Genomic DNA, 21,867 nt, shown 5'->3' with positions numbered 1-21,867 from the left:
TCTACATTTCTCTTCTCATATCACTAACACATTTAATCTTGCATACCTCTGATTTGAAATAACTACATCTCTATGTCATGTTACTCTTCTCTTTCACATCTCACATCTCTTGTCCACAACTCCTCTCGCCAATACTAAATCTCACACCTAGAGTGTCTCGTCATGTCTGTATTATCTGTCATCTGAATTGTCTTACTGCAATCACGTTCATCTTGCCTGTTAACTATTCCCTTCCATTTGCAACGGATACCCAAATAATATTTCGGTGTTTGTGACGATGGAAAAAAGTGCCATTCAGTGCATAACTGTAGTTTATTTCTCCAGAAGTTATTTAGACATGGCATTAAAATAACATCTTGTTCTTGTTTAGGAAATAAACAGTCCAATGCCTGAAAGTCATCTGGAAGGCTCAAAGTACATACTTGATGCAAACTCCATCATCTTGCATTGGCTTCAAAACATATTGCCCACCTACATGTTCAATCCAATTAGGTGGGATTCTGAAGTAATCTTCTTTGTTAATCGACATGAACCAAAGGTAAACCATTTTAATATATTATCAGTTTAACACGTAGGCTTTCGCGACCAATGTTATTCATAATCGACGTTTTTGGGTTTAGATCGCGTTATTTATAAATGTGTCGTAACCCTCCACCACCCGACACGGCCAATCAGTAAAAATGTGTCACGTTGACAAAAGACAAATAGTTCACTGCTTTAGCCCACCGGTGTGTTGAAGCCACAACATTTACAATTTGAGTACGACGTTTCGCTGGTAATTGCATCCAGCATCATCGGGCAATTCGCCAGAATGGTGAGGCTCTGCTGTGTCTCCCGTTCTTATATAGAGCAGCAGCAGGGTGACGTCATCATTAACTCATTAACTCATCAGGTGCAAAGATTCAAGGGGGGAGTGATTGTAATTATATACTAGATTAGTAATCAGGCTATTGTTAAGTGCCTCGAGCACATTAAAACCATCCTTTTGGTTTAGATATGTGGATGACACTTTGGTTGTCTGGCCACATGGTAAAGATACACTTAACGATTTTCTAAATCATCTCAATGCACAAAACCCGGCCATTCAGTTCACCATGGAAATGGAGGTGAATAACACACTCCCGTTTACAGAAAGCAAACGCACACTGATGCCTATCTGAATGCAGATTCGCATCATCACCCAGCTCAGAAATCCTCTCTTATCAAGACGCTCATACATCAGGCTAAAACAGTGTCAGATGGTGAAAGTCTAGTGAGAGAGATTAAACATGTTAAAGAAGCACTAAGACAGAATGGCTACAATAATGCTCAAATTAACAGAGCACTAAAAGCCAAATCACGATCGCAAAGCAACACTGCTGAAAGCGATCAGATTATTAAAACAATAAAAATACCATTTATCTCAGGAGTAACTGACAAATTAGCCCGTGTTTTGCAAAAGCAAAACATTACAGTAAGATTTGGTACAGTACACAAAATTCAACAACTAGTAACGTGCACTAAAGACGAATTACCTAAATTATCAACAGAAGGTGTATATCGGATTAATTGTGTATGTGGCAGATGCTATATTGGACAGACAGGGCGTAACGTTAGTGTAAGACAAAGAACACCAGAGAAATATTAAACTATCACAAACACAACTGTCGGCAGTGGCAGAACATGCATGCCAACAGGGACACTCAATTGATTTTGACAACGTGGAAGTGTTGTGTAAAACTAGTTACTACTGGCAAAGACTAATTAGAGAATCGATTGAAATTGAGAGAAACAGAAATAACTTTAATCGCTCAGACAGCTACAGGCTTAGTGCGGCCTGGAAGCGTATTATTAAATAAGATACATTACAATTCCTTATAAGGGAAACAAACACTAACTGATTACTAATGTAGCATAATCACAATAAAACACATTCCAAATGATTACTAATCTACAACTCGAATCGTAACAATAGCCTGATTACTAATCTAGTATATAATTACAATCACTCCCCCCTTGAATCTTTGCACCTGATGAGTTAATGAGTTAATGATGACGTCACCCTGCTGCTGCTCTATATAAGAACGGGAGACACAGCAGAGCCTCACCATTCTGGCGAATTGCCCGATGATGCTGGATGCAATTACCAGCGAAACGTCGTACTCAAATTGTAAATGTTGTGGCTTCAACACACCGGTGGGCTAAAGCAGTGAACTATTTGTCTTTTGTCAACGTGACACATTTTTACTGATTGGCCGTGTCGGGTGGTGGAGGGTTACGACACATTTATAAATAACGCGGTCTAAACCCAAAAACGTGGATTATGATTAATATATTATATTGGAAGAAAATGTCTTACTTTTCCAGATAACTGTTTTCTTAAAATCAAAAGCAAGCTGAAGAGGTCATCAGAACCATTACCATCACTTATCATTCACATCATTGTCATGATCTTTTGCAACTGCAACAATATTATCATCATTGTCATTATAAGCATTGCTAAGCTGTCTGGCTCAGCAGCTCAGCACTCTGGCATAGCCGCATAGAGGGTGGAGCTGGCATGTTTGTATGTGTGTGTGTTGTCGTCCGTGTGTGATGGACAGAGCTGATTTGACTGGCTTATTCAGTGGGGCGAGCTTTGCTCATGTGAGCATATATGATCCTGATTTCTATTGTCACTCCCCCTGCTACTGATTTGACTGCGAGGCTTTTTTTGCAGAATGTGGCTTCACCCATTATGTACAGCGAATCATGCCACAAACCCACTATTCCTTCAGCAGAATCACTCTTTGCAGAAATTATGGATAACTCTGGAATTGTGCAAGTGCGAAAATAAACTCTACATGATTTGGGCCCTTGTTGTGATTGTGTTTCACCTGGTGAAATAAAGTAAAATCTTAATTCTTTTGCAGATTTGGCATGATGTCCTTTCAATTAACTTTAAGGCTGAAGACTTCAACAAAATATGGAATACACAGACCATGACTTTTCTCAAGAACAGAATTCAGAAGGTATTTAAAAATGAAACATTTGACTGCATTTTTGTAATGTATTTTCTATGAGCAATACATTTTTCATCTTAATTCCTCTGTTGTGATTTTAATGAAGCAGTGGTTAGATAATGGCTGATGATGCATTTTTGCTTTAACATGTACTATTTTGATGTGGCCCAGTTTCATAACACGTAAATATGCACATGATGAAAATGCAACCAAAATATGTGACGAAAAGCAACTGGCTCTGTCTCATGGAGAATTCCACTTTCATATCTAAAATGTACCAAATAAAATAAAACTATAGCTTAGTTTGACCCATAAAATGAGTGATGAGATTTATCTCTTCCAAGCTCCTTAAATGACAGAGCATCACCTTCTGCCAGGAAAGTTAGCAATAACCAGATATGTACATAGTTGTCTTTAACGCTTTACCATAGAGCAACATCACTCTTTTACCTTCAAATCATCATATATTCCATTTAGTTATCCAAGCAGAGATATGAGGCAGTTATGGTGCTGGCTCAAACCCCATTACGTGAACACATTTCTCCGGTTCTCTTATCATTACACTGGCTACCGGTCTTGAAATGAGTAGAGTTTAAGAGCCTTCTACTAGTTTTTAAAGCCTTGCATGGGCTGGCACCACCATATATTCACGAGCTAATCCAACCTTACACCCCCTCAAGGGCGTTAAGATCTGCAGACTCTGCCCTTCTGTGCGTACCTTGATCCCGGCTGCGTTCCTGGGGTGAGCGGACATTTGCTGTGTCTGCGCCTCGGTTGTGAAATTCCCTGACGTTGGAAATGTGTTTAACTGACAATGTGGATACTTTTAAGCCGCGTCTAAAAATACATTTTCTTAAGTCAATTTATTATATTTAGCTATCCTCTCTTGGCCTTAGCTTAATCTTACAAGGCGCCTTGAGACATTAGTGGATGGCGCCTTACAAATACATGTAAATGATTATTATTTGATTTCAGATCATTTGTTACATTTCAGTGCATTTGTGCTTCAGAATTACACATGTAACATTGCATGTACAATTACACATGTAACATTGCATGTACAAGTACAGCCATTTTTTTCAATCGACTGCTGGCTTCCCCATGGTGTGTGGTTCGTGGGGATTATTTGACCATACTTCATGCTGTTCAGTGCAGATTGGTAAAGTGGGTAGCATAGAAGTATAGCACAGCAATAGATTTGCTGCACTGCCCTCTGTTGCCCACAATGTAGCCCCACAGCTCTATAACAACTTGTTTTTGTGCGGTCATCACCCATCCAAGCATTTTCCAGGCTCACTCCTGCTTAGCTTCCGAGAATGGGCACATTCCAAGTAATTTTATCACAGGCCACCTAAATATAGCTGTGTATAGTTGTATTTGTAGTTTGTTGGACCGCATGTTAGATGATGTCCGCTGTGTTAATGATTTTGCCTTGTAATGAAAGATAGCGGCCTATGTTGTCATCACCTCATGCAGGCAGACAGGAAGCAACAAATCAAGGCCTACTGCAGCAGTGCAGAATATCTAAAAAAATTGAGCCCTTCCCTGGAAAACTGCTTTGCAGAATGCGCTATCCAAGCAGTGCATTACGTGTGTGAGGTAAGTTTGTAATGTATGTATGGTAAGTCCTTGCTTAACGCGTGGTGTTCATGCAATACGTTTTTGCTATAACGTGGTTGTTCCATTTTTTTGCACAACGCGAAACGCGAATCGTTATAACGCGGTTTATGAGCGGTTGATGATTAACTACTTTTTTGAGCTGTGCGGCTGAGCGGTACGGTGATACAGTAGGCAGAATGATACAGTAATGCGGCAGCATACCTTCAGTTATTTGTCCCGCCATCTTACTGTGTATACGGTCATCATATCTCACCAAATGTTAAAGTTACTACCTTATTATAGGGGAAATTCTTTTCGCTTAACACACTTTTCAAGAATGCAACTACTGCGTTAAACGAGAGCAACCTGTGCTGAAGTTCTTATACACTTTCTAGACAATATGCATGATTTGCATATGTTTGTTTCCAATTTTTCTGTGAATATATAATGTACATGTCAATGCACACCCCTTTGCCAATTAATTTCTGGGTGCAGGCCTCCCCACATTGTATGGGTCATGGAGGTTATTCGACCAAACTTCACTATTGCTGGTCAGTGCATTTTGGTGAAAGTGATGAGCATAGATGCGGAAGTTTAGAAGTACAGAACAAGAGTGGATTTGTCTTTACTGCCCTATACTGCTACCAATGTAGTCCCGCATCCTGTAACACTTGTGATGACAGATGGTCACCCATCCAAGCACTATTGAGGTTTAATTCTGTTTAGCTTCTGAGATCAGACAGAAGGTGGTTTGATTACAGGCACATATACAGTGAGGGAAAAAAGTATTTGATCCCCTGCTGATTTTGTGCGTATGCCCACTGACAAAGAAATGATCAGTCTATAATTTTAATGGTAGGTTTATTTGAACAGTGAGAGACAGAATAACAACAAAAAAATCCAGAAAACGCATGTAAAAAATGTTATAAATTGATTTGCATTTTAATGAGGGAAATAAGTATTTGACCCCTCTGCAAAACATGACTTAGTACTTGGTGGCAAAACCCCTTGTTGGCAATCACAGAGGTCAGACGTTTCTTGTAGTTGGCCACCAGGTTTGCACACATCTCAGGAGGGATTTTGTCCCACTCCTCTCTGCAGATCTTCTCCAAGTCATTAAGGTTTCGAGGCTGACGTTTGGCAACTCGAACCTTCAGCTCCCTCCACAGATTTTCTATGGGATTAAGGTCTGGAGACTGCCTAGGCCACTCCAGGACCTTAATGTGCTTCTTCTTGAGCCACTCCTTTGTTGCCTTGGCTGTGTGTTTTGGGTCATTGTCATGCTGGAATACCCATCCACGACCCATTATCAATGCCCTGGCTGAGGGAAGGAGGTTCTCACCCAAGATTTGACGGTACATGGCCCCGTCCATCGTCCCTTTGATGCGGTGAAGTTGTCCTGTCCCCTTAGTAGAAAAACACCCCCAAAGCATAATGTTTCCACCTCCATGTTTGACGGCGGGGATGGTGTTCTTGGGGTCATAGGCAGCATTCCTCCTCCTCCAAACACGACGAGTTGAGTTGATGCCAAAGAGCTCCATTTTGGTCTCATCTGACCACAACACTTTCACCCAGTTGTCCTCTGAATCATTCAGATGTTCATTGGCAAACTTCAGACGGGCATGTATATGTGCTTTCTTGAGCAGGGGGGCCTTGCGGGCGCTGCAGGATTTCAGTCCTTCACGGTGTAGTGTGTTACCAACTGTTTTCTTGGTCACTATGGTCCCAGCTGCCTTGAGATCATTGACAAGATAATCCCGTGTAGTTCTGGGCTGATTCCTCACCGTTCTCATGATCATTGCAACTCCACGAGGTGAGATCTTGCATGGAGCCCCAGGCCGAGGGAGATTGACAGTTCTTTTTTGTTTCTTCCATTTGTGAATAATCACACCAACTGTTGTCACCTTATCACCAAGCTGCTTGGTGATGGTCTTGTAGCCCATTCCAGCCTTGTGTAGGTCTATAATCTTGTCCCTGACATCCTTGGAGAGCTCTTTGGTCTTGCCCATGGTGGAGAGTTTGGAATCTGATTGATTGATTGCTTCTGTGAACAGGTATCTTTTATACAGGTAACAAGCTGAGATTAGGAGCACTCCTTCTAAGAGTGTGCTCCTAATCTCAGCTCGTTACCTGTGAAGTATTGGAAATGATGGCAGGAAACTCCTTTGACGGGAACACACTTCTTTTATTAAATCTTGACTTGAACGATACAACGCGTGGCCTCTCTTCTTCACAGTACGGTCACCATACAACGGTACAACTCGTGATCTCTTCTCTCCGCTCCACACTTCTCTCAACTCCCGTAGACTCTGTGCTGCTGGCTCTCTGTGCCTCGTGTAGACTCCGCGCCTCGGCTACACTCTCCTCTCGTCTCGTGTAGACTCTGCGCCTCTGCTACACTCTTCACTCGTCTCGTGTAGACTTTACACATCCGCTACACTCTTCACTCGTCTCGTGTAGACTTTACACATCTGCTACACACTCTTCAGTACCCGTCTCGTGTAGACCTTACATCTCCGGCTACACACTCTTCAGTACCTATCTCGTGTAGACCTTATACTCTCTCTGGCTACACCGTATGCATTACTCGGCTCGTGTAGATCTTACACTCTCTCTGGCTACACCGTATGCATTACTCGGCTCGTGTAGACCTTACACTCTCTCTGGCTACACACTGTACATTACTCTCCATTACTCTACATTACTCTCCCTTACTCTCCTCTCCGGGCTCTATCTCTGCACCTTCGTCTTCATTCCTAGATGGTTCCACTTCCTCCCTCTACTCCTCTGTGCATCACCTTATATCTCCCTTCCTCCCGGGAGACGGAGCGGATGCGGACCTCAACGTCGGCACCGCTCCTCAGTTACCCAATCACCATGCGCTATCTCTACGATCCGTTTCCGCCCAGCGCGTGTTTCCACTCATCGACCAATCACACCGCGCTGCCACCCGATCACTTCCTCTCAGCGCGTCACCGGCACACAGCCAATCAGCAGCACTACCCCCACCCGCGCTGACGCCTGCTCCTCCCCGTCAGCGCGCGTCACCACACACACACCCGTACGTACGCGCTGGCACACGACGTATACCCCCAGCGCGTATCACCACTACACCTGTATAAAAGACACCTGGGAGCCAGAAATATTTCTGATTGAGAGGGGGTCAAATACTTTTTTCCCTCATTAAAATGCAAATAAATGTATAACATTTTTGACATGCGTTTTTCTGGATTTTGTTGTTGTTATTCTGTCTCTCACTGTTCAAATAAACCTACCATTAAAATTATAGACTTATCATTTCTTTGTCAGTGGGCAAACGTACAAAATCAGCAGGGGATCAAATACTTTTTTCCCTCACTGTATACTATGTACTTTATATGCAATCTGATCATTTTATTGCAGAAGCCTGTTTTCACCACACATTTGCTCATGGCATGAAGAATGAATGGTCTCGCATTTTATTTAACATAAAATTAATTACAGTATTCCCTCGTTATTCACGAACTTGGTATCCCTGATTTTGGCTATCCGTGAATCACATCTGGAACTCTAAGTAAAGTCATGATAGAGAATGTGATGTGAGAAAGTGATGAGATATAAGTAATGAGAGAGAGATTGATGAGATATATTACTTACGTTCTTGAAAATGCTCGCGAATGCCAAATTTGTGAATGCATAAACCTTGTTCCAATGGGATAAATGGGGTTACGTTCCTGGTATGAGTGAGCATATGGGGGAAATAGTAAATGTTTAATAATTTCTAGAATAAATAAATAATACATTTGTAATGTGGCACTCAGAGACGCTGTCTTGCTTAAGTTATATATATTTATTATATATTACGGTCCACCCGACTCGATGACATGTTATCAGGTGGACGCAGGTTGACTATATACAACTGGGGGACTAGCTGCTACGCAACATTCACTATATAGCTGACTGACTATATAGGAGCCGTCGATGTAGTAGCCATGGCGAAGATATATAACTTCTTTCCCAGCCTTCCAGACGATGAGGGCGATCCACTCTGATGACAGCGACAACGGTCTGGACCCCCTCTCTCACTATAACACCCCGGGGGTTCTACATCTACCCCCGCTATTACTCCTCACCCAGTTACCTCACTTGACCCTGCCTGTCCTCATCGCTGCAATCATTATTTATGGCCATTAGGCCCCGTACTGCCCTTGCACATTGTAAAGAACAATGTGTTTTTTGTATTACCTTTGATCATGATGATTTGACAACGATGGAGGTGGTGGTGATGGTGAGGAATTCAGAAGCATGACTCCTCAGGAGATGCAGGTGTTTGATAACAACGTACAGTTACCATGATTTGAAGCTTTTGTGATTGTAGGAATCCATACTCTTTGGTTCTTTCGGTGAAGTCACGAAGGTAGAAATAAAATAAAACAAATCACGACGTTTGCTTGTGTTGCGATCAAAACGTCGTGATTTGTTTTATTTTATTTCTACCTACTGACTTTACCGAAAGAACCATAGAGTATAGTTATCATTTTAGCACTCTGGGGAGCACGAGCCGCAACACTTTCCCGATTGCAATCACGTTCTTTTAATGAGCCTCACAGCCGACTCGTTTATACTAAAATGTATAAATGAGTTAACGGTAAGTACATTTAAAGTAAAAATGCACAATAGCGAGTTCAGAGCGGGATTTCAGTGACTCTTGAGGACAAAGCGGGCAGCCGAGGGGGCATGCCTAATCTACGCAGTTTTAAATGTAAAACTCTGCCCGCACCTCCCCGGTGTCGGTGGTCTGGCACTATGTACACTCGTGAATACTGGAGTCTGGCGGGTCGCGAATAGGCAATTAGTATACATTTAAAATGGGCGAATATGCAAAACTTGTGAATCCGGAATTCGCGCATCGCGAGGGTTTACCATATTTATTTACGGTAATTAATAAAAAAAAATAGGTTTTCGTGGGTCAATATCATTATCTACGAAATGTGCTATTCACGAGCACCTCCGGAACGTATATTCCTCACGATTACTAGGGAATACTGTATACATTGGAACTGTTTTAGGATTTTGGATTATTTAATCAGTGGTTTTCTCTCATGATGTTGTAATGGTTGGCACAAAGGACGTGCAATGCAGAGGTCATGGAGCAGCAGATAAAACAAGTGGGCAAGTTTCTTAAATCACCTCCACCTCTCTCCATCGATAATGAGTACACCACAGTCGCTCAGCAGGTCGTTTGTGGTGGGGTAAAGTGTGGGTAAGCCCAACTCTTCCAAGAGATCTAGCAAGCGTAGAAGAGTAGGCCAAATACCCTCTCGAGGGTCTATGGAGCTCCCTAAAGTGAAGGCCCTTCTGCCAGCAGTGGCATAACCTAGCATTTGCAGTGAGTTTCAATACACATGACAGAAGTGTAGTTAATTCATAGGCTTTTATACAAAATTTATCTGACATTGTACCCTGGTAAATCAATGTATGACTAGAAGAAAATGAAGTTTACACTTAAGACAAATCACAAATTAGATATTTTATGACAGTTAAAAATGTCATCAACCCTTACAGTGATAATCTAAGTCCCACTGAAAATGGAGTAATGTAGGATGTCTGTCGAATAAGTTGACCTTTGGTCAACTTATTCGAGTAGTAACGTTTCTTCCCACCAGTGTCTCAGCACCCCCGTGTTGACATGTGTACATTGGTTCAACGTTTGTCTGTTTCTTTAGGCAAAGGAAGAGGAGGAAATTCTCAGATATATACAGACACATGCAGTAAGGCTCGGTGGACTCCTGTCCAGCATTTTGGAGAATTCTTGGCCTAAACATGAAGAAACATCCAATGAGGACATCGTCAAACACCTCCTGACGTGGCAAGCTTCGGCTACATTCCTGCAGATCTGGGGTAAAGCTGCACCATAGTTTCATTATTGTTAAGCTTGTTTGCCCAGGAAAGCCTCACTAAGTATTTTGACTCTTTTTTTAGACGACAGATATGAGTGCAAAATACGACAAATAAAGCACTATAATAAATAATAAAAAGTATATAAATATAATGTCCACGTTAATTCCTGTAGATTTGTCAACACCAAATTCAAGCTTGGGCAAAGCAGCAAAACAAAAACAATAACAACAGTCTCAGACCACACCAATTACATTGTACATAAAAATTTGACTCGGATGCACGGGTCAGGATTCAAATTTGCAAATTACATTCACAAATTTGGCTGTATCTGGCACTAATCTTCTGCTTCATAATATTTAAAGGAAGATTTACGATGTTAAGGAAGGTAATACGCTTGTTCTAAAACGTTGGTGCTATAGATATTACCAGTGAGTAACATGGGGGTAGTTGTTCAACTTTGGCAAATTTGGACCATGATGCCGGCACACAATGACCTACTCTTGTGAATGACCCCACTGGGATTTGTAACATCCACTGTGGAACAGACAGCACTTGTTAATACACCTGCAGTGATAATCAGGGCCACTGCTATATTTGAACCATGAGCTGGTGCAACAAGTGATAACCTAGGTTGTAAGAGCTGCACATTCATAAATGTACTTACTTACATTACGGTAGTTCCTGATGGGTTTTTGTGTCAAGTTTTGCTCATAATCTACATTTTTCACTTGTGCAGGAAGCAATACGAAGCTACATGAAACAATGACCGACCAAGCTCGATTCCATATTGGCATAGCTCAGTCTGTGCTTGAAAAACTAATTAATGAGCTCATTGATGGGTCTGTCGTGTATAGGATCCTTCATCTGGCCATCCAGCACATAGAAAAACTATTGGAATGCTTCGATGCTATAAATAACAACGGTAAGGAATTTTAATGTTTCTTAACTATTTCCTTGTTACCACATATTATATCTGTACCTTGAAAAAATATCTTAACAATGCAGGGGTCCGCAACATATCGATGACAATTACAGCTGCCCTATAAATATAGTTGTCAATGCACAAGCTATTTATTTGATAATCAAGTGTATCGCCATTTGTCTCCAGGCAATGGAGTAGGAGATCTGCTGGCATAGACATGTGTTTTCTTGAATCGGCCCCGAGTTCAAGCTTCTCACACTGCACAAACCAACTAACAATGACCCCTATTGATCTCTGGGCATTGTGTGGCTTCTACCCGATGTACAGTAAGTCCTCATTAATGTGGTAGATGCGTTCCTAAAAAGTTCCGCATTAAACAAAAAACGTGTTAAGCGAAAATAATTTCCCCATAAATAATATAACGATAAAATTTGGCGAGATACAATGTACTATGCACAAAGTGTGAGATGACGCAACAAATATCTGAGGGTACGCTGCCGCGTGACTGTATCATTCGGCGTACTGTATCACTACTGCTTAGCCGAGCAGCTCAAGAAGTTCACTGTCGACCGCTCAGGTACTGCGTTATAATGGTGCACGTTCTGCATTTTAACGGACGTGTTCTGGAATATAACGATGTACGTTCTGCATTCAAATGTTGCGCGTTCCACGTTGTGCAAAGCGTTCCCTAATGGAAGAACCTCATAGCAAAAAAACGCATTGTGTGAACACCGCACATTAAATGAGGACTTGCGGTATGGGCTAACAGTTGAAACCCCCGATGCAAATATGAACAAATAACATGTTAATTATGCATTTCCATTGTTGGGCTAGGCCAAGGGGATATGCTTGACATCGCTAGGGGGTCGGCGGTGGTCAGGTGGGGTTAATAAGCAGTGTTACTGTATGTGTGTACATTTGCAATTCTGAAGCAACATACTTATTATTCAGTGTAAACTAAATGTCTTAGCTGTTACTTAATATGTAAATGTATCTATAATTTAATCCTTTTTTATTATTTAATGAAACATAAACCTGTATCTTGGTAGGGGTACACTTGTTGTTTATAGGTTTGGTAAAGCTGATATAATACGAGGTTTCGGACCTCAATAATAGTTTGATTAAAGTATCAAAATTTACATTGAACTGGATCCCATGTTCCAGTGATTTCCTTGGTTTTTGAAAATTAGATAATCTTTTGTTTTGCTTTGCAGATTCCAAGACAACAAAGGTCACACGGACAGACCTTGAGATGGTGTTGGGCTGGCGGCAAAGTGAGATTGACGAATTTAAATTTCAGATAACCCTCGTGAATGAGCTGCTGTCAAGATGTGAGATTGTCAAGAACAATATGAATGGTGGGCGATGCAGGAAACTTTCTTTTTTATGTTTAAATATTTATATTTCAGAGGTGTTGACAATCCATTTGCATTCAGTGATTGCATACAGGAGAGTAAAAAAAAACCCAGGTTAATGTGTTTTGGCTAAATCAGGTATTCGAGTACAGCAAACCCTTCCCACTCGTGGGTTTAGCTGTTACGTTTTTTTGGTTTCATGCCCAATTTATGGAGATATAGTTCATCGATCGCAGTTGAACACAAGATTCTTATCTGCATCGTAACTGCACTGCTCCCCATGATGCTGCCGCGGAAGAATACGTGGTGTCGTCTTGTCTCCCAAGCGGCCCATTGCGGGTCCCAGGCCACGCGGTGTTCACAACCGCCAGTGAGGAGGCAGTGGGGTTCAGCCACATTTTTCTTCCTCTAGTGTACAGTACTATACATGGATGCGTGTACATATAGTATTGTACACTACGTACTTTTTTTTGCATTCTATACATTTACTGTGCAAGTTATATTTAACATTGTAAAATATTTTTATCATACTTTACATTCGAAATACTTCCTGTTTAATGTTTGGGTTGATGTAGGGTAACATAAATCAAAAGGAGGGGTTGGTGTCATTACAAACCGTGAACCAAACCATAATTTTCCCATTTGCCTTTGAGTTTGTGGATCACGGATTTGACGATTGCAGTCGTTTTCAAGAACGTACCCCACGTGATGGGCAAGGCTTTGCTGTACAATGTGTATAAGGTTCAGGAAAAGTGTCAATTCCACTTAAAATTATAAATATATTAAAAATATTTCACTTAAAGAAGAGGGACTATAATAGGCTTGTAGAGGTAATGGAGATAATTGCACAAAATTTGATCAAAAGTAAACCATCTTACAAAATACGTAATGAGTGTGTTTTTCTTTTATTAACAGATGACTATAACAATCTACGAAATAATTATGAAGAGTGTCTAAAAGCTGATTCAAAACCTATCAAAACCCTCTGGCTTGCCAGAGTATTGGGCAAAGAAGAGATGTTGGGGCAACAATTACTTTTTCTCGAAACGGAACAACAGGAAATGGCCAAACATCTTCTCAAACTGAAGGGATCTTTTCTTTTTTCTCAATCGTGGAAGAACCAGATGAGACACATGACAAACTCCAGGAAGCTTTACAGATTTTCAGCATTTTCTCTAGCCCTTGTGTTTGAAGAAATATGGAAACCAGCATATAGCAGCCTTGAGACGCTCTACAATGATGTAAAACATGGCACAATCAGCCTTGGTGAAGTTCACAAAAAATTCGGAGACAACAGTGAAGAATCCTTAAAGAACGAGTTTTATATTATTGCCCCAGCATTGGACGGGCCTGACTGTTCAAAGCAAGATATGGCTGTTTGGATAGAAGAGAGACTTAACCAGATACGCCACTACAGGCAAATCAGCGAGGCTGCAAGATCAGCAAAAGCCGTCTCAGAAATAGTGGACTGCCTTGGACTGACGGGAGATTTTCGGCTTCTCAGAGAGTTGTCACATCACGTAAGTAACCATGAATATTTCAGAGTCCATCGCGTGCATTGGGTTGAAAGTACTGTGGCTGGTTAATATATTTAATATAAGGACACTCAAGTTGAGAGAGATCTGGTCCAGATTAAGTCTGGATTTGTTTTGATTGAATGTGATCTGAATGATCGTTTGGAGGGAAAGCAATGGGATATTTGGTGTGGATCATATATGAATCATGTAAGCAAACTAATCTATTAAGGAGCGCAAAGTGCAATTAATTTAATTTTCACTTTTAACCACCGAAATATTATCTTCATGATTGCTTATGAAAGGTAGCACCACTGCGGCTACATTATTAACGGTCAGTAAAATTTATTTCAAAACTATTAAAAACTTAAATTTTCTAGACAGTTTGTTCAGATCTGATCTGATCAGATGATAAGGAAATCAGCATATGATCTGAATACGATTCATCTCATCCAATGCCCATGACCTATTCGACCAAACCTGATTGGGACCGATTACATTTCTCATCTCGATCCAATCCCTATTCAATGTGTTCTAACATCTGTACAAAACAATCTTATGTGTATTTAAAGCTTTCGTGACTGCAGGGATTCATCTTCTTGGTTCTATCGTTAAAGTCACGTAGAATGGAAATAATAAATAATAAAACATTATAAAATAATTCTCACGACGTTTCGGCCACAACGCAAGCAGCCGTCCTCAGGTGAAGAACAGGTCTGTCGAGACGACAGAGTCTGAATGACACACCCCAGGCTTGGAGCGTATATTTAAGCTGGGAGGGAGGAGGAAGAGCGCCTTGACAAAATAATTTACATATCAATAGGAATTTTAGCATATTTATGGAAAATGCAGATATGCAATTAGTACTACTTGTGAAGTGCGTAGGAGGTTTGGCGAGGGGTTTAAAGTTATGTTTTGCCCGTGCATTATGCAGGATTAGCAGCATCAAAGGGAGGGGATAGGGGGAAGCATTAATAAAGGGAAGGAATGTTAATAGTCTGTAGCTGCAGTAACTAAACCACCACGTAAACAACTAAAGTATAAACTACATAGTATCATCAGTATACTAAATATACTCTCCAATAAGCTGAGCTACTAACAGTAAGTAATACATTACAATTCTATGTCGCAAAAAAATAATATGCTTCCAGCTAAACTTTATTCTCTTACATCACACGGGTCTCCTCTGTACTATATACTGCCGTAGACAAACCCAACATTTAATTATATACTGTATTACTATACACCACCCTATACCTTATACATTGTAATATTACACTATGTATTATTCTACCCACCCTACTGTATATCACACTCCTGTATATTCACTATACAATTACGATACTATATATTACTTTGTACATTGTATTAAACATTACAATTTTATACTATTTATTATTATACAATCTGCTATACACTATACCATTGACCGTTGCGTGAAAGATACTAAGAGGAAGCAACGAAATATGTCAATGGGAGAGTGGTGGTAGGAGACTTGCAGCTGAGCAAAGAATCCATTCCCTGCGGAGAAAACAAACTTAGTAATCATTGGAAAGATGTTATCAACCACGCAAAAAAGACTTAATTACACTTTTTTGGACCATCTTATCTGACAGGCACTATTTTACTTCACTTTACCGAGTGTTAACATCCCCAGTGTTTAACAGTACTCTCTTCATTGTTCAGCCAGCATTGGTATGAACATGGGCATTTGCGTTCTTTTTCTATCATGTGTATCAGGCCCCCCCTCCCCCTCTCTGTCCAATGCGTTGGCGTGTGCAGCAGCAACCGCGTCCAAGCCGTCGTCCATCCTTTTGGCCCCGCCCCCCTCCCCCTCCCGATGCGTTGTACGTGGCACTCCGTGCCGTCTTTGAGCCCCGCCCCCCTCCCTCCCGATACGTTCCATTCATTGGCTACCACATTCTGATGAGCTCCCCCCCCTCTCCTCCCCCCTCAACTTGCTTTTAAGGGATTACATCATTGCCTCACTTGATGCAGCTAATCCGGCTGTGACGGTCCCACCTGATGACGGAGACTTGTGTTGCCTCCGAAACGTCGTGATTTTTATTTTATTTTATTTTCATTAATTTTGATGTTTTACCTACGTGACTTTACCGAAAAAACCTAAGAATATGAATCCTTGCAGTCACGAAAGCTTCAAATCTAGAATTAAGATATATAGTCAATGCCAATGAGTTGACTGCGGTCTGAAAGTCACCTTATGGAAGAGGTACGTAGACAACACTTTTGTCAACTGGCCACATGGCCGGCCTGCTCTAGACCAATTCCTCGACCACATAAATTCCATACACCCAGCCATCAGATTCACCATGGAAGTCGAAAAAGATCGCAAGCTACCCTTTTTGGATGTCCTAATTAAAAGGAGACCTGATGGTTCAATGAGCCATTCTGTCTACAGGAAAGCCACCCATACGGATGCTTACCTAAAACCGGATTCCCACCACCATCCATCCCAGAAGAATTCCGTCATCAAGACTCTATACCATAGAGCCCAATGCATCTCCGACCAGGAACACATTGCCAGTGAACTCAAACACGTATGCCAAGCTCTTAGGGCTAATTGTTACTCCGCCTACACAATCCGCAAAGCCATCATTCCAACCATCAAGAAGGATCCTGTTGAGGAGCCTTTCAAAACCATCACCTTACCCTACTTTGCTGGGGTCACAAAAAAGATCTCCAAAATCCTGATAAACACAAGATCCAGGTCCGAATCAACACAGTACATAAAATCCGTGATCTGGGCCCGTCTGTAAAAGATGTGGTTCCAGACATACAGTACCCTGGCGTCTACAAACTAAGTTGCCTCTGTGGTAGCAGTAACATTGGAGAAACTAAACGACATGTCTCGGACCGCATCCGTGAACATAAAGCAGACTTGAAACACGGTAGGACAAACACCTCAGTCGTGGCAGATCACTGTTACAATTCAGTGGGCTCACATGATATTGACTTCTCCAAGACAGAGGTTCTCTGCAAGCCATCTGGCTACCATGAGAGATTCGTTCAAGAGGCGATCCACATAAACAAACACAGAGACCGTTTCAACCGAAAAGATGGATTCTGGCTCAGCAATCATTGGAAGGACGTAATAAACCATTTCGGATCTTAACTGAGTGTGTTCACGTTTACGGTGACTTTCAGACCGCAGTCCACTCATTGGCATTGACTATATATCTTGTATTCTCCGCAGGGAATGGATTCTTTGCTCCGCTGCAAGTCTCCTACCACCACTCTCCCATTGACATTTCGTTGCTTCCTCATACTACCTTTCACGTGATGGTCAATGGTATATTGTATAGCAGATTGTATAATAATAAATAGTATAAAAGTGTAATGTTTAATACAATGTATAAGGTACATCTTCTTGGTTCTTTCGGTAAAGTCACGTAGAAGGGAAGTAATAAAATAATAAAAATTAAATATATTAAAATAAACTAATTCTCACGACGTTTCGGCTACAACGCAATCAGCCGTCTTCAGGTGAAGAATGAGACAATGCCAAGTTAGGAGCTTATATATAAGCTGAGTTGGAGGTGGGAGAAGAGCGCCTTAACAAAAAGGAATGTGCATATCAAGAGGAATTAAGCATATTCAAGGGAAATGCGTAGGAGGTGGGCGGGGGCGGTTTCAAATTCATATTATACCCATGCATTATGCAGGATCAACAGCACCAAGGGAGGGTGCAGGGAGTAGCATTAACAAAGGAAAGGAATGTTAATAGTATGTAGCTGCAGTTACTAAACAACCACGTAGAAAACTAAAGTATAAACTACATAAAAAACTAAGGTATAAACTGCATAGCATCATCAGTATACTTACTATACTCTACAATAAGCTGAGTTACTAACAGCAAGTAATACATTACAATTCTACATCGTAAAAATTATATAATATGCTTCCATCTAAACTTTATTCTCTTACATCACACGAGCATACACCGTACTATATACTGCCATAGACAAACCCAACATTAAATTATATATTGTATTGCTATAAACCTTATACATTTTAATATAACACTATGTATTATTCTACCCACCCTAATGTGTATCACACTGCTATATGTTTACTATACAATTACGATACTATATATTACTTTGTACATTGTATTAAGCATATAAATACTATACTATTTGTTATTATACACTGTACCATTGACCCCACGACTCACCCATTGACACGGAGACCCGTGTGATGTAAGAGAATAAAGTTTAGCTGGAAGCATATTATATTTTTTGCGACATAGAATTGTAATGTATTACTTACTGTTAGTAGCTCAGCTTATTGGAGAGTATATTTAGTATACTGATGATACTATGCAGTTTATACTTCAGTTGTTTACGTGGTGGTTTAGTTACTGCAGCTACAGACTATTAACATTCCTTCCCTTTATTAATGTTTCCCCCTATCCCCTCCCTTTGATGCTGCTAATCCTGCATAATGCACGGGCAAAACATAACTTTAAACCCCTCGCCAAACCTCCTACGCACTTCACAAGTAGTACTAATCGCATATCTGCATTTTCCATTAATATGATAAAATTTCTATTGATATGCAAATTATTTTGTCAAGGCGCTCTTCCTCCTCCCTCCCAGCTTAAATATACGCTCCAAGCCTGGGGTGTGTCATTCAGACTCTGTCGTCTCGACAGACTTGTTCTTCACCTGAGGACGGCTGCTTGCGTTGTGGCCGAAACGTCGTGATAATTATTTTATAATGTTTAATTTTATTATTTTATTATTTCCATTCTACGTGACTTTACCGAAAGAACCAAGAAGATGAATCTATGTGTACCTGATTTTATACTTATGTAGTGTCAGTTATTCGGAGACGAGGTTTGTAGGAGGCACCTTCTTTTATTTAGAACATTCACAGTCTCGCCTGCACACTCTCTACAGTCGCTTAGCCTCGCCTATACACAACACTAGCCGTCTAACACTGACGGCGCTGATTGAGACAGCCAACAACTATCTGGCAGCGCAATATCAAGCGAAGACGGCAGCGACGACGACGATGAGACGAAAGCAATGACGAGACGAATCCAATCCCAGAACCGGCAGCCTCGAGCTCCCGCTCTCTGCTCTTTTTATCTTACCAGCGCGGCCTGGCTCCGCCCTGCCCACGTCTCCCTTCTCGAACCCACTAGCAGGTTCCAGGGGCTTCCAGATGGGGTCCTCCGTGACCCTTGCCCCAGTTCCTCCACCCTGCCAACACACCCATGCACACGCTCACCGGCGTGTGTACTGTCTATCCACCACAGTTGCCGCTGTCCACCAGCTGGCGCTATTACACTACACTTATTTTAACAACCCTTCTTCAAAGCATCATTACTTATCCGAGTTGTCATTCATAAAAACGTATGATGATATTGATTCCATGGTGTAACTGATATCTTACTAATACTACTAATTCTTTCAGTAAAGTCACGTAGATAGGAAACTAAAATAGATCACGACGTTTCGATCGCAACAACAAGCAATCGTCTTCAGGTGAGAGAGAGAAGCATGCCGTCGTGACAAGGCATTATATAGATCTGAGAGGGGAGAGGGAGGGGAGGCCATAACTGGCGAGAGGGTGGGGGTGAAATTCAAAGAGGGCTTAGGTGAGAGAGAGAAAAGGAAAAGGAAGCTCAGATATCAGACTTAACAAATTTTGAAATGTAATGCAACTCAGAGAGTCGGCTAACACAACAGTTAACACTTTACCTGGTTGATCACGTCCTTCCAAAGATTGCAAAAATTTGCATCCATCTTCTCGGTTGAAGTCATATCTGAGTTGTGTGGAAATCCTCCCCTTAGAGGCTGTTCAATCTTGATTTGAAGCTTTCGTGACTGCAGGAATCACACACAAAACCGAGAGACACACACACACACAAAGAGACACACACAGAGAGAGAGACACACACAACAACATCACAGCCAGTTATAGTCTGCTACAAAAAACGAGAGCCACCGCCACATCGAGAGAAAGGGGCAACGTTGGCTTTGTTAGTGAGACATTTAGCCCGTTAATATAAAGACATTTAACTTGGTAATGTGAATTGGTAATGTAACTCAGAGAGTCAGAAATAACTGCTGACAATGGCAGGTAGGAAGGAAACATCAACAACCAGTTAAGTAAGGCTTTACCTGGTTCATAACGTCCTTCCACAATGATTGCTCAATTTGTACCCATCTTCTCGGTTTAAGTGTGTCTGTGTTTATATATCTGGATGGCTTCATAAACAAATCTTTGATGGTAGCCCGAAGGTTTGCAGAGTACCTTGGTCCCGGAAAAAACAATGTCGCGTGAGCCCACAGTGTTCTAGCAGTGAACAGCTATGGCAGAGGTATTGGTTCTGCCGTGTTTCAAATCTGCCTTGTGTTCGTGAACATGGTCCGAGCCATGTCGTTTCGTTTTCCCAATGTAACTGCTACTGCAGACACAACTTAGTTTGTAGACACCGGGGTATTGCATGTCAGAAAATATATGCTATCATGGTCTGCATGCAATGATTGATCGTCGTTAAATTGAGAAAGGGACTTTTGCTATCTATTTCTATTATTATCTTAAGATAAGAGAGATTTCCACATATGCTTTGCACATAACTGCATTACTTTACATAGAGTAAACTAAAAGTATATTTTGGCTAGATTTTGGGAAATTTTAAGCAATGTATAGTTTTTTCTGATGTCTATCAATGTATGGTATGTTCACAAACTATAATGTCTTGCAGGATCAGGAAACATTCAGAAAAAATCCTCTCAAATCCATAAATGAAGATCTTGTTAAAACAAAAGACATTCTAAAAGGACTCAATAATAATTTACAGCAAAGTTCGGATGCTTTCTGCAAATGCAGTGAAAAACTATTTATCGCATGGATTAAAGAGACTGTAAAGAGTAAGTTTAGGACACAATGAACAATCCTTGAATAGACTAAGAGGCACCAATTTTGGGGAACAAATATATATTTTATACTCGTATAGAAAATACACTTTTGAGCTGCATTGAAATCTACAGGTTTTTGTCTTGTGACCCCCAATTCATTGACCCCTAAATGTTGTGCCTTTGCATATTCGTTTCTGTTCTATAGTAAATTTTAGAGAATTATATTGTGGCCACATTAACATCTGGACCACCCTCAAATAGGAATAAAGCCAATGCATAAATTCCCCAAAAAAACAACGTTTTCCTTTTGTAAGTGTGCAGATGGTATTTGCTGAACATTTATTCTAAATATTAACGTTGCAGATGTTAAGGAATTGAAAGTCTTTGTTGACTTGGCTTCCATTTCGGCTGGTGAAAATGACATGGACATTGACAAGGTGAAGATCTTCCACGATGCCGTGCTGGGTTATGCACCCTTGCTGTACGAACTTGAGGCAGATGTGGGCATTGATGAGCTCCTGGAGGCCCTCCAGCAGCTGCAGGCCACAATGGATACCGATTGCAATATTCCCCGAAAGCTGGTGAGTCTAAACTTTCTTTATAAGTTACGTGATTTTTAAACCCCACAATCTCTGTATTTATCTTGTGTTACAATGCTAACAGATGAGATGCAGGGTACTGTACTTCAATATATTTTTATCAGCCCTTCCTTATAGCACTGTG

General features: G+C 41.0%; 1 protein-coding gene across 3 annotated transcripts in view; it reads left to right on the top strand.

Moving 5' to 3' along the window:
• LOC144944264 (E3 ubiquitin-protein ligase rnf213-alpha-like) overlaps positions 1 to 21,867 on the top strand; it is a 142,034-nt gene that overhangs the window by 48,621 nt on the left and 71,546 nt on the right. For all 3 annotated transcript variants that reach the window (XM_078872297.1, XM_078872288.1, XM_078872279.1), the window contains 9 exons: positions 371 to 538; positions 2,892 to 2,990; positions 4,458 to 4,580; positions 10,286 to 10,460; positions 11,197 to 11,382; positions 12,597 to 12,740; positions 13,653 to 14,257; positions 20,991 to 21,156; positions 21,508 to 21,725. In XM_078872297.1, the coding sequence (XP_078728423.1) occupies positions 371 to 538; positions 2,892 to 2,990; positions 4,458 to 4,580; positions 10,286 to 10,460; positions 11,197 to 11,382; positions 12,597 to 12,740; positions 13,653 to 14,257; positions 20,991 to 21,156; positions 21,508 to 21,725 (1,884 nt within the window). The remainder of the gene's footprint in view (positions 1 to 370; positions 539 to 2,891; positions 2,991 to 4,457; positions 4,581 to 10,285; positions 10,461 to 11,196; positions 11,383 to 12,596; positions 12,741 to 13,652; positions 14,258 to 20,990; positions 21,157 to 21,507; positions 21,726 to 21,867) is intronic.

Source organism: Lampetra fluviatilis, chromosome 2 (assembly GCF_964198595.1).
Source record: "Lampetra fluviatilis chromosome 2, kcLamFluv1.1, whole genome shotgun sequence".
NCBI classification, from domain to species: Eukaryota; Metazoa; Chordata; class Hyperoartia; order Petromyzontiformes; family Petromyzontidae; genus Lampetra; species Lampetra fluviatilis.
This window is presented reverse-complemented; position numbering and strand designations above follow the sequence as displayed.